The 15,342-nt window shown below is 52.6% G+C and overlaps 1 protein-coding gene across 1 annotated transcript in view; it reads left to right on the top strand.

The window, feature by feature from the left end:
* The window catches only part of FBLN7 (fibulin 7), a 33,739-nt gene extending 26,656 nt beyond the window's left edge, over nucleotides 1–7,083 (top strand). The window contains exons 6-9 of the mRNA XM_036263205.1: nucleotides 2,201–2,335; nucleotides 3,202–3,339; nucleotides 4,883–5,021; nucleotides 6,452–7,083. Of these exons, the coding sequence (XP_036119098.1) occupies nucleotides 2,201–2,335; nucleotides 3,202–3,339; nucleotides 4,883–5,021; nucleotides 6,452–6,824 (785 nt within the window). The 3' untranslated portion in view covers nucleotides 6,825–7,083. The remainder of the gene's footprint in view (nucleotides 1–2,200; nucleotides 2,336–3,201; nucleotides 3,340–4,882; nucleotides 5,022–6,451) is intronic.
* The last annotated feature ends 8,259 nt before the right edge of the window (nucleotides 7,084–15,342 follow it).

Raw genomic sequence — 15,342 nt, 5'->3', positions numbered from 1 at the left:
ATGGAGTCCCAGCCGGGAGGCCTGGAAGACGCACAGCGGCCGTCCTGCAGATGGCAAGAAAATTCAATACGGAACCTATAGGGGTGGATGGTGATTCCCACACTGGGGTGCAACCAAAATGCCTTATATAAAAAAATCAGATCCTGCCCTGGCCGGTTTTGGCTCAGCGGTTAGAGCGTCGTCCTGCGGTCCAGAGAGACCCGGGTTTGGTTCCCACTAAGGGCATGTATCTTGGTTGCAGTTTGTCCCGGCCCTGGTTGGGTAGTGTGGGTGGCAGCCACTCGATGTGTCCCTTTCACGTCGATGTTTCTCTCTCTCTTTCTCTTCTTCTCTCTCCCTCCCACTCTATCTGAACAAAAAAATGAAAAAATGTACTCGGGTGAGGATAAAAAAAAAAATCAGATCCTACCCTGGCTCAGTGGTTAGAGCATCGGCCCAATGACCAATGAGTCACGGGTTCGATTCTGGTCAAGGGCATGTACATCGATTGTGGTTCATCCCCAGCCCTGCAGGAGGCGGCCGGTCGATGTGTCTCTTTCACTTCCATGTCTCTCTCCCCCTCCCTCCCACTCTGTCTAAAGATAGACAGAAAAATATCCTCGGATGAGGATTAACAAAAAAAAAATCAGATCCTAAAGATGTCCTATTCCTTTGCCCAAAAAGCCTGGCATGTCCTCTGTGATTTCTGTGTGGCGCCTCGGTGTGGGGAGGAGGGACAGTGGTTAGCACAGTATTTGGAGAGCAGGAGCTTTGTCGATACTTAATGTCCTTGCACTGGACCCAGCCCAAGGTCACTTTTAAGTGGTGCCCCCAGAGATTTGCTGCTTTATGTGTCTTGGTTCTGTTCAGCCTGCTGGGAGTTTTCTCAGGATGAGGCTGCCCTGGCAGGAGCCCAGAGGCCTCTCAGATTCTGTCCCACGGGCTGCTTTCTGTGCAAATGGCGGTGGGAGGCAGCCCTGCGGCCTCTCCTACTTACAGCCGGGACGGAAAAAGAAATGGGCCTCCTTTCAACCTAAATGTGCTGGTCCTGGACACCGATGGCTTCCGCCTGCCACCAGGACTTCTAGGCAATTGCTCCTCAGGTCCAGGGGCACTTTATATGTAGAGTATCCCACACCGGGATCCTCCCCACCCCCCAGAAAGGGAAAGAGGGAGTGGTAGGCGGACCAAAGCCAGTCCCATCCTCACAGCATCCAGTCAGGACCTTGGCTCCCAGGAGCTTGCTCACCGGTGTCTTTCCAGTTCTCTGAGGGGAGCCTCTCTCCCAGTACTTTCTTTCTTTTCTTTTCTTTTTTTTTTTGGTTAATCTTCACCAGAAGGGGAGAGAGAGAGAAAAACATCATGTGGGACAGACACATTAATTGGTTGCCTCCCACATGCACCCAGATTGGGGGTGGGGGATGGTTGGGGATTGAACCTGAAACCCAAGTACATGCCCTTGATGGGGAATCGAACCCGAGACCCTTCAATACACGGTCCCACGCTCTAACCACGCAGCCACACAGGCCAGGGCCCAATACTTTTTCTTAAACCCACCCACCTTTTTTTTTTCTATAATGGTAAAATGTAAATAACATAACATGTACTATTTTAACCATTTTAAGTGTATGGATCAGTGACATTAAATACATTCATGTTGTTGTACAACCATCACACCATCCATTTCCAGAATTTTTTTCAGTTGCAAAACTGACCCTCTGTGCCCAGCCCCTCCCTGGTAACCCTGCTACTTCTGTCTCTGACTCTGAGGTGTGTGTCCTCTTACCTTTCCCCCCTTTCCTCTACAATCTCCCCTAACCCTCCTCTGAAAACTTCCAAACACTAACAGTTTTTTTCTGGTTAGAAAATAGATTTCTGATCTCGGTTAAAAACAAACTAAAAAGTTTAGACACTTTAGAAAAGAAAAAAGAATACAACACAAAAGAACCCCCCGAAAGTGGTGATTTGAACTGCAGTGAAGGCTGTTAGCACCGGGGTGCGTTGAGCCCTTCTGAACAGGAAGCGGGGATCACCCCTCTGCGGCGCTGGGTGCGGCGTGTGCCCGCCAGTTTGTGCCGCGCGCCCCTGGGTGGGCCGGTCCTCGGGAGTTTGGTGAATCTCCACCTGCAGAGTGAAGTCTCAGGGGGCCACCCGTCTGGCTCCCCGGCCCTTCCGAGGTCTGGCGGGCGGGGAGCAGCCCTGACGCGTCTTCTCCCCGCAGCTGCCCCCGAGCGCCTGGCGGACGACCCCGCCTTCAGCCGCGCGCCCCGCTGCGCGCAGGTGGAGAGGACCAGGCACTGCAGCTGCGAGGCCGGCTTCCAGCTGAGCGGAGCCGGCGGCGACAGCGTCTGCCAGGGTAGGCGGGCCGGCGGGAGCGGACACGGAGCGGAGGGACACAAAGGGACTCCCAGCTGCCAGTGAAGGGCACAGTGGGGTGGGAGTGGGGGGCACAGGAGGTAAGGGGCTCCCGCCGCCGCCCTCCCAGCTATGGGCGCACCCAGGGCACAAAGGAGGAGCGCGGTCTCAGAGGGCCCACCCCTGTGGTTTTAGGTTAGTGCTGACCTAGTGGCTGCCGAGACAGAGCTAACACCTAGACATTGCAGAGCGGGAGGGTCATGAGAAAGTAGCTAGGAGCTCCCAGGCTCCCCCAAGTCACAACCTGGCCGGCGCACCAGCCAAGCCCTACAGGCTAGTCTGAAAGAGCCTTGTGCCCCTTGTCCCTGTATCCTGGCTGGAATCACAGGGGTAGGGGCTGCGCTGATAGACATGCTGAGCTGGACAGGTGTCTGGGGCTCATTCTTGTTCCCTCTGGACTTGGCTTTACCAACAAGACCACTGCTAGTAACCATCCTGATCTTGGTGAAAACTCAGACCAGTGGGTCAGACCTGAGAATTGGTCAGTTGGTGCCAACAGCCTCATTTTACAGCAGCAGAAATAAGACCCTCTTATTCCATTTCCAAAGAAGAAGCCACGGACCAGGCCGGGAGTCTGGGGCTGCAGCCAGGCCTGGCTCTCTGGGCAGCCCGGAGGTCTGCTTGGCCAGCCTCTGTTGGGTCTCCCTTTTGTCTTCAGTCTTAGAGGAGCCTTGGAAGCTGCCTGGTTAGCTCCCTCTGGACCCTTGGCTCGGGAGAATGGGAGCATGCCTGCCCCTCCTCCCATGCTCTGCTGGGACAGGGCTCACTGGGTGGCTCCGGAGTCATACCAGGCACCTCTGTCCCCAGATGTGAATGAGTGTGAGCTCTACGGGCAGGACGGGCGCCCCCGGCTCTGCATGCACACCTGCGTGAACACGCCAGGCTCCTACCGCTGTGCCTGCCCCAGTGGGTACCGGACCCTGCCCGACAGGAAGAGCTGTGAGGGTGAGTGAACCTGCACCAGAGGCGGGTGCGAGGGGTTCTCCGCACCTGGTCACTCGCTGCTCCTATGACCTGCCAGGATTCAGGATGGGGATGCAGTGGGTGTTAGGGAAGTCAAAGTCTCAGATATAGTTAACCTTTAAATTACCACCAACAGAAGGACCTCTCACTAGGCTGCATTGTCATTGAAATTAATAGGAAAGCACGTTGCTTAACCATTGGGGCAAATAGTCTCTTCCGACCTTATTCAGTAACTGTTTTCAAGGTCAGGTCGTGTCCTCCCACTCAGCAATGCCTTTAGCCAGGGTTGGACCCAAAGGAAGAGCAGCCAGTTGGTCCCCATCTGGCCTGCAGTCTGGAGGAGACATGAGGCTCCTGGCATAATGCGCCTTCTCCATGGCTGGTGCAGGCCTGCATCTACATCTGAAAGGGAAATACCCTGAAGTCACCATGCCCTAGTGTGATCACCCCAAATCTCAGCCCTGGAACCCTGATATAGCAGGTCTCTGGGTTGCAGAAACTGGGTCTGCTAACCCAGGCCTGCGTCACATTAGAGGAGGGACAGAGCCATGTCCCCCAGCTCTCACCCATGGAAACAGGACACGGAAGAGAGCCCAGCTGGTCCTGCACAATTGCTCTGAGCTCCTGGGGGAGAAGAGGAGAGAGGGCAGGGGGCTCCTCCACAGGCTGTGGGAAATGAGAGGAGGCAGCTCCCCAGTGGCATCCTCTAGAGGCTCCACTGCAGGACTCAGAGAAATGGGTAACCTGGGACTGGAGTAGGAGAAGGTATCCAGATAGCCATCGTCCATCCAGCCACCCTCTAGTCCATCTCTCTATTCCACCTATCCATCCTTCTTATTCAGCTATTCATCTCATCCATCCATCCATCCACCCTTCTCATCCATCCATCCATCCACCCTTCTCATCTATCCATCCATCCATCCATCCACCTCTCTCTCTCATCCACCCATCCATCTTTCATCTATCCATCCTTCTCTTTCATCTATCCATCCTTTTCATCTGTCCATCCATCTCTCTCATCCACCATCCATCTCTCCTATCCATCCACCCGTCCATCTCTCATCCATCCATTTGTCCATCTGTCCATCTCACAGTGTTTGTGTGGGGTTGGGAAGAAACACAGACTTCAGCAGGGAAACTCACCCATGAGGGGGGCAGAGACCTCATACAAAGGAGAGTGAGGCCCTCTGCATTGGGCACGGGGTGAGGCTGAGTAGGAACTTTCGGTGATTTGATCATAAAGGGTGAGATAATAGCCTCAGGGGGAGACCGCAGGGCACCTTGGCCGAGGGGGCGGCAGGCCTGAGAAGCACTGTGGCAGGAGCATCCTTTGTGCTGTCCAACGCTCTGTGAGCTCTCACACCCAGGAGGGAGGACAGGGTCCTGGGGAGGAGCGCTCCCCACTCTAAGAAGTAGCTGAGTGTTTGGAAAGCTCGCCGTGTGTGGGGCTCCACATTCTAGCGGCCCTGTCAGTGATGGAGGGGACGTCGGGGATCTTCACCCTCACTGGGCGCCCGTATTTCAGATATTGATGAGTGTGTGAGCCCACAGCACCTGTGTCCCCGGGGGACCATGTGCATCAACACTGGTGGAGGCTTCCAGTGTGTCAGCCCCGAATGCCCTGAGGGCAACGGCAATGTGAGCTACGTGAAGACGTCTCCCTTGTGAGTATCCCAGGCGGCTGGGCTGGATTCCCAAGGTTCTCGGGAGAAGGTGCAGTTACGTCCCAGAAAAGATGAAAGGCGGGAGCTGGGAGTCTGGGTTCTCTGAGCTCCTGTTTCCCTTTAGTGGTTGCAGTATACGCACCGCCACTCTGTGCAGCCAGAACCCAGTTTGCCCCGACAGGAGCAGTTGCCCAGTGCCGCCCGCTGACCAGTGCTGCCCGCTACCCGGAGGATGACGGCACTTAGCCACCCCGGGGCTGCGCTTCAGGGAGGAAAGGCAGCAGGGTGCTGTGGCCAGGAGGCAGAGGTACAACACTCCGATTTGAGAGAGGACCGCCCTCTCATGTTCACTCGGCACATCCCGCTAACCTTGCATCACCCAGCTTTCCCTCTGGTGCTAGAGGGTTCGGCTTCTAGGAACCTCAGCACTTAATAGAGCTTTTTCTCTTCAAAAGGTGGGAGGCAGGCCTTTAAGGGAGAATAACTACAACCATGACAAAGTCCATGCATTTTCTTCTGAAAAGGGTCCCAAGAGCTCTCGCATTGTCTTCAGAATGACTCGACTCCCCAAGTTTAGATAATTGAAATGCCCTGCGGGCTCCAGCAGAGCGAAGCAGTGTGACAGGCAGTGCCCTGGGCCAGGCAACTATTAGCGAGAGTGAGGACCTCAGGAGCCACTCAGCGAAGGGATGGAGGGACCCACATGTCTCAGCCTTGGGAACATCCCTGATTAACAACCAGATGCACTATTCAACCTGCATTAATTGCCATGATGATGCGACTCACCAAATTAGCTTACCTGCATCTGTGTTCGGGTGGGAAATAGCAGGAGCCCTTCCTCCTGACCCTGACCCCGAATGGCTAAGGCAGACAGGGTTTCCTGCTTTAGGAATGAACAACCCGGGGGGCTTGGGAAGTCCGGCACGTGTGGAGTGCCACGTTCCAGAATGCTGCAGCTGCCTGCAGGGATCCCACTGTTAGAAGGTCTCAGCATGCGCAGAGGGGTGCCTGGTTTGAATGCCAGCATCACATTGCTGTTCAATCTTCCTGGCTATATCTTTCCATAAGAGCTATAGCAATAGCATATATGCACACTCACACACATGCAGGCACACACACGCATGCATGCACACACACACACGCATGTACATGTGCATACACATACATGCACACATATACACACATGCTCGCACACAGGAACACACACATACATACACAAGTGGGTTAGCAGGGTGCCTTTTTCTTGGCCACCTTGATGGCAGACATACTCACTTGCCTGTAGCTCTGGGCACCTGTGGTGAGGGACAAGTGGCTAGGAAAGGTCACTCTGGTGGCGTCCGCATGAAGGCAGGCAGGGGACAAGCCAGGTCAGGGCAGCCCCTCTGCATCTCCCCATGGCTGACTGCCTACATCTTGCCTCTCTGATCCAGTCAGTGTGAGCGAAACCCCTGCCCCATGGACAGCAGACCCTGCCGCCACCTGCCCAAGACTATCTCTTTCCACTACCTGTCTCTGCCCTCCAACCTGACAACGCCCATCACACTCTTCCGCATGGCCATGGCCTCGGTGCCTGGCCGACCCGGACCCAACAGCCTGCGGTTTGGCATCGTGGGTGGAAACAGCCGCGGCCACTTTGTGATGCAGCGCGCAGACCGCCAGACAGGGGAGCTGATCCTCATCCAGACCCTGGAGGGGCCGCAGACACTGGAAGTGGACGTTGACATGTCAGAATACCTCGACCGCTCCTTCCAGGCCAACCACGTGTCCAAGGTCACCATCTTTGTGTCTCCGTACGACTTCTAAAGGGGCATGAGCACGGGGTGTGGAGACCTGGGCTCATGCCTCTTCCCCAAAGGCTCAACTGTGGGCACTGACTGCGAGCCATCTCCCCTCCCTGCCCACCTGCTCACCTGCCCATTCACCTGGGTGTCTAGGCCGGCGCCGCACCCTGGCCCAGAGTGGCACAGAGGGGCGGCCACAAAACCCGAACTGCTGCCATCACTTTTGTTTTCTGCTTTAAGGTTGTTCCCTTTGACTATGCATGAATTTCTCGAAATCTCTTTTCCAGGGGAATAGGAAGCTTTGAAAATGCTGTGTGAATGGCACTGAGTGTAAACTCGCTGGGAGTGAAGGCTTACGGTGTGTGTTGTCGAGGTGGCTGCGAGTCCTGTCTTATTACAGTCACGCTGAGGGTCAAGCCGCGCCCTGCGTGCGTGGCACGGGGTGGGTCTTCAGCCACGACCCTGTGTTCTGCTGTGGTCTGTGTCCCCTCCGTGACATGCCTGCCGACCTTTTCACCAGAGAGGGGTGCAGGGCCAGGACCCCCAGAGTTTCTTCCAGACCACGAGGCCAACCTTAAAGAGTTGATTATGCCTGAATTGGTTCCTTTTGAGAAATCATCTCTCAAAACATAACCTGGTATTCTGAGTAAATAAAGCTTATTGCTTCTCCTGGCCACCTGGCCTGTGCCTGAACATGAGCTGACCCTGTTCCTTGTGGGAGGGGACACCTAGCTCTCTCCCTGTCTGGGCGGCACCCACTGAGCTCCCTGACTAAGAAAGAACACGCAGGTGAACGTGGGATTGCTCCCACAGCGGAAACTGGCCTGGCCAAACGAGAGATTGGTAAGGCAGCACCTGGCTGTGGGTGTCTAAGAAGATGCTTGAATTGCCGTTGATCCCAGGCCTTCTACTTCCGACAGAGGTGCCAGGGGGAGCTGCCCTCCAGTGACTGGCTAGGGTTGGGCATGGGGTGGGGTGGGGTAGACACCGTTCAGGTTAAAACTTAGAAGTTGGCTGAGCTGTGAGGAGGTTTCAGTATCCAAACACATGTTAGTCTAGGTGAGATTTCATGACAGATGTGTTCTGTAAAAACTCTTTGCATTTGCCTTGGTATGAGATGGAGACGGGACATGAGATGCCGGGTTAGTGCTCAAGCCCACGTCAGATGTTTCTGGGACACCATCCTTGTCTTATTTTGTCAGATGAAGAATAAGATGCAATCCAGAGTTGCCTTGCATGTTTTTCTCCTTCTCCCATGGATTTAGCTGCCATCTCTCCAACAACAGAACCAGGGCCTGCAAATCTGCTTTTCCGAGTTGTTACAAGACAATTAACACTGTTATCCACAGCCACGTGTCTCCAAAGAGTGCAGTGGCGGATCTGCAGCCTGCAGGCCACCCAGGCCCCTCTGCAGAACTCCAAGTGGGAGAGTCCGAGGGCCAGGCCACGTTCCTGAAAGATATCACAGGGGTGTGCCCTCCTCTCTGCTGGAGGCAGGTGGCTGCAGGGACAAGCCGCTCACCTCCCAGGGGAGGTGTGTAGAGGCTCTCCAGAACAGGTGTCCCACCTACACTGGTGGGTGATGATGACTTGGATGCCACATAGGCCCAGGCTAAAGCAGTGGTTTGCATCCCTGAGATCCGCCATCCAGCACCACACGGAATGCCAGGCTGCTTGGGCCCTCCTGTGGATTTTGCCTTCTTCGTGGGTAACACCTTCTGTTCTCTCTTCTCTCCCCTCTCACTTTCCCTGTGGAAACCAACTCTCCTTTGTCCTTTCACAGTCTGTGCCGGGTCGGAGTAGCTAACAGTTACAGGTATTCATGTGCAGCCCTTTCCAGGAGACAGAGTTCCATAGTATTTGGCAGTGGGGTTCTTCAACTCTTTATCATGCACAGTTGCAAACATGCAAAAGCAGAGAGACTAGGGTAACGAGCCCATGTCCGGATCTCCAGCCTCAGTGATGAACACACAGCCAGTCTTGTTCCTTCTCTGCTCTCACCCTACCCTTGACGATTTTGAAGCAGATCCTGGACATCAATTATATTATTTCATCTGCAAATATTTTAGCACGTCTCTCTACACCATAAGTACTTTTTAAAAAACACAACCTCAATACCAATCATTCCTAAACAATTAGCAGTAATTCCTTAATACCTTCAAATATTTCTGAGTGGTTCATGATTTTCTGTCCGTTTGAATTGGGTCCATGATTTGTAATTTGTTGATATGCCTCTTAAATCGCCTTTAATCTGTACAGGGGTTCTCACATCTTTGCATATATTTGGAGAACCTGCAGGCTTGTTGGAAGACAGAGTCCTGGGTCATTTGTCCCATTGTAGAATTTCTCAGTCTGGGTTTTCCTGAGTGCATCTCTGTTCTGTCTTTTAACATGTCCCTCTGTCCTCTCTGTTTTTTTATATATCAATATTTATATCTAGAGATTTAATCAGGGTCCAGTTTGGTTAGTTTTGCAAGCCTACTTTCTTGGCAGTAATAGGTACTTCTAATGGGAACTATGGGATCTCTGTTGACTCGTCTTTTCTGATGGTAGCAGCCTTTGATGTTTATTGGATAGACCCATGACTCCTTTGGGTGTTGCAAATAATATTCTAGTGCTGTTGTTTTTTATTAGCGGGCATACTTCGTAAAGAGAAACCTCCTTTCATCAATTGTTTGGTTATCGTGAGGTTTGGTCTGTACAGGAACGGCAGGAAAATTCCTTGACTCCTTCTTCTGTGTCAGTTTCCAGGGTGGACACAGTGAGAATGTTTTGTTTGCTGGGTACATGATGAACTCATGGTCTTCACAGAGCTGGTGTGTGTGTCAGTGCTTTGCATTCACTATTCTTCCTGTTGCTCAAAGCGTGCTCTCTCGGACTCGCGGGAACTGCCTCCGCTCGCCTGACTCCTTCTGACATGAGGTCTTTGACAGTTTTGTCGTTGTTTTTACGAGGAGATGTTTCAAGCTCAGCTTGTATATTCTGTGCCCCGGCCCTGAAATCATCCATATTCCCAGGGACCCCGGGTCCTTTCAGTGGGAATGATGATTGGAGGTCAAAATCTGCGTACTAGGGATGCTCAGTGGTACTGCTTTAGTTGTTGTTTCTTGGTTTTAGTGGACAGAACTAGGAAATATGTACTCTTTGTTTCTGTTTTTTAAAGAAAAAAGACTACATGAGTTTATATTGGTAGTTCCAGTTCAACTCAGGACCACAGGGTTGTTAATGTCGCCTTGTTGACCTTACACCTGCTCTTCTTGCTCATTCAAAAAACCTCCTTCTCAAAATCATTGAAATAATTACACATTGTCTTAAAGCCTCAGAGTAACAATGCCAAAATTATCACAAAAATATTTACTGAAAACAGTTTTCTTTTGCAATTCTTATTGTGCTTAGGGATGTATAGTCAAATTACTGTTTTAAAATTACTTGGCATAGTTCCTTTCTCTGTGGTTACACCCCAAACTTGAATTAGGGTTATGATTATTCACTTGGTGGCGTTTAAATTTTTAGAGACTGCTTTTTAAATTTTTTTTTTTTTAATAATCAGGTAAACAGTTTACACGGTTCCAAAGTCAAAGCCACAAAGCAAGCTGTATTCAGAGAGGTCTGTATTCTATAGTCTCTCCATCCCATTATCTTTTTCTGCCACAGATAATCCATTTTGTTTCCATTTCAAAAATATAAGCAGATGGTAAATGATGGTATATTATTTTACACTTTCCTTGATCTTGCTTTTCTCCTTAACAATATATTGGATATCACCCCATAGAACCAAATGGAATGTTCTCCTATAAAGTGCTCCGTTATAAGGACATACAAGTGTTTATCCAACCAGCCACCTTGATTGACATTTGGGTTGTTTCCAGTCCTTTTGTATTAAAAATATTGCAGCAATATGCATTTGTCTTTTTGGTTTTTTTTTGCCTTTGTATCTCTGGGGCCAGTTTTTTCTCCATGAGAATTCTCTTATTTTCTCTCCCCAACAATGATGTATGAGAGTCATGTTCCTGAATCAAAGAGGACCCAGGGTCCCTGGTTCTCACATCCACACGTTGCCCCCGGAAGGACAGACAGGCCCAGGCTGTTCCACAACCAGCCCACCTGCTCACACTGGCTTGTGAGTGGCCGTCAACAGCCCCCAGGAAGAGAGGAAACAAGCCAACTTGGTCACTGGCTTCTCAGTGATGGAAAGTTAGCTAGGTTTTCAGATAACTTTTAAAAATCATCTCATCTTCAAAGTATAATGCCTTCAACACTAGCAAACAAAAGGAAAATAAATGTAAAACAACAATCACTGCAGAGTCACAGTACACTTGCTGGTTTGTGGGGATGTGAGCATGTGCTTGGGAGAGACCTGAAGTCAGAGTCAGCGGCCACCTTCCCCGAGCCACCGGCGCCCCTACCAGCTCACATGGCAGCGCTGGACGGCAGGCCTTTGTGATCTTTACCTTGTATGCTTGAAAATCGGTAGTTTTTTTTTTTATCAGCTGCATAAAAATTCCTGAATTGTCCTGGCCGGTTTGGCTCAGCGGTTAGAGTGTCGGCCTGCGGACCAAAGAGTCGTGGGTTCGATTCCGGTCACGTATCTCGGTTGCGGTTCCTCCCGGCCTTGGCAGGGGTCGTGCGGGAGGCAGCCAGTCCACGTGTTTCTCTCACGTCGATATTTCTCCTTCTCTCCTTCCCTCCCACATACTCTATCTGAAGATAAATGGGAAAAAAGTATCCTCGGGTGAGGATTAAAAAAAAATTCCTGAATGTCTCCTGTGTCCCAGGTGCTGTTTTAGTTGCTTAGGATATAGTGGGCGACCAGACTTTTGAAACTGGAGCAGCCAATGAGGGCGGTCAGTACACGGGAACGTGCGCAGCCGGGACAGCCGTGAAGCCCAGATGTCGCAAACACTGAGTGTGGTGACGGGTCCCGGTTCCTGGTGTTTGGATTGTGGCTAGAATTCCGAGTGTGTGAACGCAGTAGTGATATGAGGAGGCCTGGGACGACCACACTGGGTCCCTGTGCACAAAGCAAAGGCAGCTTCACAGAGACAACGATGCTGACTTGGAAAGAGAGGGAACAGGAGGCCCTGGGGGACCTGTAGGGACAGAGCCTCATTTTTGTTTTGGTTTTATGGCTGTTATAAAACACCCCCAAAACCTGGCAGCTTAAAACAATGATTTGACCATGGCCATGGATGCTATGGGTCAGGAATTCGACGGCACACAGGGCGATGGTTCGCATCTGCTCATCTGCACCCCCTCCGCTGGGGACACTCCTGGCCGGGGCTGGGGCACCTGGAGGGTCAGGCGTGTGCTCGCACAGGGGCCTGGGCAGGGAAACTTGCAGACAGGGCTGATGAGCAGACAGCTTTCCTTCACGTGGATGAGCTTCTTCAGAGCATCGCGGCCTCAGGACAGCCCTTCTGACATGGTAGCTCAGGTTTCCTAGCGTGGGTGTCCAGAAAATAAGGTAGAAGCTTCATGGCTGTATGACCCCCTCGGAAGTCATATAGAGTCAACCTGTGCCATACTCTGTTGGTTGAAGTAGTCACAAACACCACTAAGTCAAGGGAAGTGGACATGGGCCAGTGAGTTGAACTGTTTTATTTTATTTTTTATCCTCACCTGAGGACATTTTTGCATTTTTCAGATAGAGTGGGAAGGAGAGAGGGAGGAAGAGAGACAGAGAGAGAAACATCGATGTGAGAGAGACACATGGACTGGTTGCCACCCCCACAACCCCAACTGGGGCCGGGGACAAACCGCAACCGAGGTACGTGCCCTTATCAGGAACCGAACCTGGGACTCTCTGGTCTATGGGCCGACACTCTAACCGCTGAGCCAAACCAGCCAGGGCAAGTTGAACTGTTTTAAACGGCCACTCTTGGTCTTCTGTGTGGGGTTGTGTCTCATGAAACCTGGCTTCCTGTGGGTCGATCAGAAACTCTGTGTCCCTCCCTCCTTGCTCAGGCTCTGTGGCGTTCTGTTCAGACAGGCGACCCCTGCCGTAGACAAGGTTAATACTTGAGTTGAAGATGAGATCTCACCTATACCTCACGGGGGTTCCTTTGAAAACAGTAAACACAGTCCCAGCCCAGTGGCGCTGGAAGCTTGCCAAGGTCAGAGGTCAGGGGAAAGAGACCACTGGCAGGGTTGGGACCAGTTCGTGGAGAGGTTGGCTCTCAAAATGGTTCTGATCAGAGGAACTCTCATGGGAAGTGCAGGCCAATTCGGGCATCCTCACTGTCACAAGGAGGATTTCCCGCATTGGCAAAGCCACGGGCATGTCAGCTGACTTGCTGGCCAGAGAGGATGACTTGGTGGAAACTGGGTTTGGGCCAAAAGAATCTTCAGACTCTGACCTCCCTTAAATAAAAAATTAGATTGTTGCAATCTAGTTCTTCATCTCCAGGGAGCTCTTTCCATACACGTTGGAGGGGAAAACAGGCTCTGCAGCGTGCATACCTGGCAGGAGTCCCGGCCTGCCTGCCTGCCTGCCTCTCAGTCGCTGAGTGGCCGGACGTGTCTCGGCAAAGATCTCTGCTTCTCAAATGCACTTGTCCTCCCCACCCAGCCATCAGGTTCCACCACAGGAAGAGTGCTCTTCACCTTGCCTGAGTCCTGCAGGCACCGTGCCTTCACTCTGCCGTCAGCCAGCAAGGAGTGCCAGGTGGGCTGGTGGCAGGCCCTGACAGCTGGGTGTCTCTCACTCCAGGGCTGGAGTCTGCCCATGGGACAGATGTGTCTGCAGAGCGTCCGCCTGGCCCACACTGAGGATGCTCCACACACCAGCCTCCTTTCTGCCCCTTGACTCCGCCCAGCTCGTTTCCACCTTGCTGGGCTCCTCACTTGGGTGGCTCAAAGGTCCCCTTCTCAGGCCGTCCCCGCCCCCTTGCCAATGCCACTCTCCCCTCTGCAGCCCCCCGATCACCTTACCCTGTTTCATTTCCTGTAAAAACACTTCTCACTATCTGGAATGAATGTGTCTCTTTACCTGGTGTTTTCTGTCTTTCCCCAAATCACGGATGCTGTTGGTTCCCCATCCAGGATCTATTTCCCCTTCCTACCTTCCAAAAAAGAAGCCTGTTTTACTCAGACCCCCTTTCCTCCCTGTTATGGGCTAAACTGTGTCCCACCCCAAATTCCTATGTTGAAGTCCTGACCCCAGGACCTCAGAATGTGGCTGTACTTGGAGAAAGGGCCTTTAGAGATGTAGAGTGAGGCCATCAGGGTGGGCCCACAGCTAATGTGAGTGGTGGAGAGGTGAGGACACAGATGCACACAGAGGGAAGGCCATGAAGACACGGAGAGAGGACAGCCATCTGCAAGCCGAGAGAAGCCACAGAGAAATCAACCAGGCTGACTGACACCTTGACCTCAGACTGCTACTGTCCAGAACTGTGAGAAAATAAAGGTTTGTTGTTTCTGCCACCCAGTCTTCGGTACTTTGTGATGGCAGCCCCAGCAAACAAACTCCTCATTCCAGCCTGTCTTCGGGGAAGGTGACCACACACCCCGCCCGGCTCCAAGGCGAGCACTGTCCCAGGCAGAGTGAATGGGAGGAAATATGCTGGAAGGCATTTTCTGACCATGAGAGAAGCTAGTATGTATAAAGAAAATGCCTCCCGGGGGCTGGGGTCCCATGTGGAATCTGCCTGGCACCTTCCCTCTGGACTTCCTGTTACAGGTGACAATGTGGTTATGGTGTAAGTGGGTTTTGTTGTTTGTAGCCTGGAGCACCCTGGTCTGACTGAAGAACCCAGAGCCACCAGCTGGGCATCTCATCAGTGTGCTGGCTGACGCCACAGCACCCACCTGCCCTGGCAGGTGCTCAGTGCTCATCTATGGACTGAGCACCCCAACTTCATGAGGGCCAGCGTGAGTGCGGTAGGAGGGGGCACTCATTGTTGCCACCAACAATTTGGCTTTAGTTTGCACGGAGCAGGTCCCCGAGGCAGCTGGGAAGGCAATATTAGAAAGGCGAGTGTGCAGAAAGCAGGAGTGAGGGCCTCCTCAATGTGCAAATTCTTCATGGAAACCATGGGCAAAGTGACGGACAAGCCACCAAGCAAAACAGGTGGTGTTCCTGGCGGCTGTGGGTGAATTTGGCCCAATCTCGCCTACTGTCCCCGCTCTGGGAGGTGGTAGGCCGACACTTCCGGCCCCCAGTGGCTGGGCCTGGCGGCCGAGTCCCGGCTAAGAAGGGGTGCAGGTCTCCAGGGCCTAGCACAGGGAGCCCTCACTGCACCCATGTGGTTCTGCAACTGGAAGTGCAAGGATGGTACCGGAACCAGTGCTACCACAGGCTGGCTGGTGTAAGCAGCAGCTCACCACCCATGACGAAAGGCTGCTGGAGGACCCGTTGGGATGTGGGCGCCCCCGACATTCTCTCCCCTCCAGCATGGCGACTGGCCCCACTCTGGTGAGGCTGCCCTCAGCTCGGGGGCCCGGGTGATGCCGGGAGCTGCTGACCGTGATGTGAGCAGAATGAGTGAAAAACCATCCTGGGTTGTTGTAAGCCATGGAGTTAAGGTTGTTTGTTACTC

The sequence above is a fragment of the Molossus molossus genome, unplaced genomic scaffold (genome assembly GCF_014108415.1).
Source record: "Molossus molossus isolate mMolMol1 unplaced genomic scaffold, mMolMol1.p scaffold_m16_p_15, whole genome shotgun sequence".
Lineage (NCBI taxonomy): Eukaryota > Metazoa > Chordata > Mammalia > Chiroptera > Molossidae > Molossus > Molossus molossus.
This window is presented reverse-complemented; position numbering and strand designations above follow the sequence as displayed.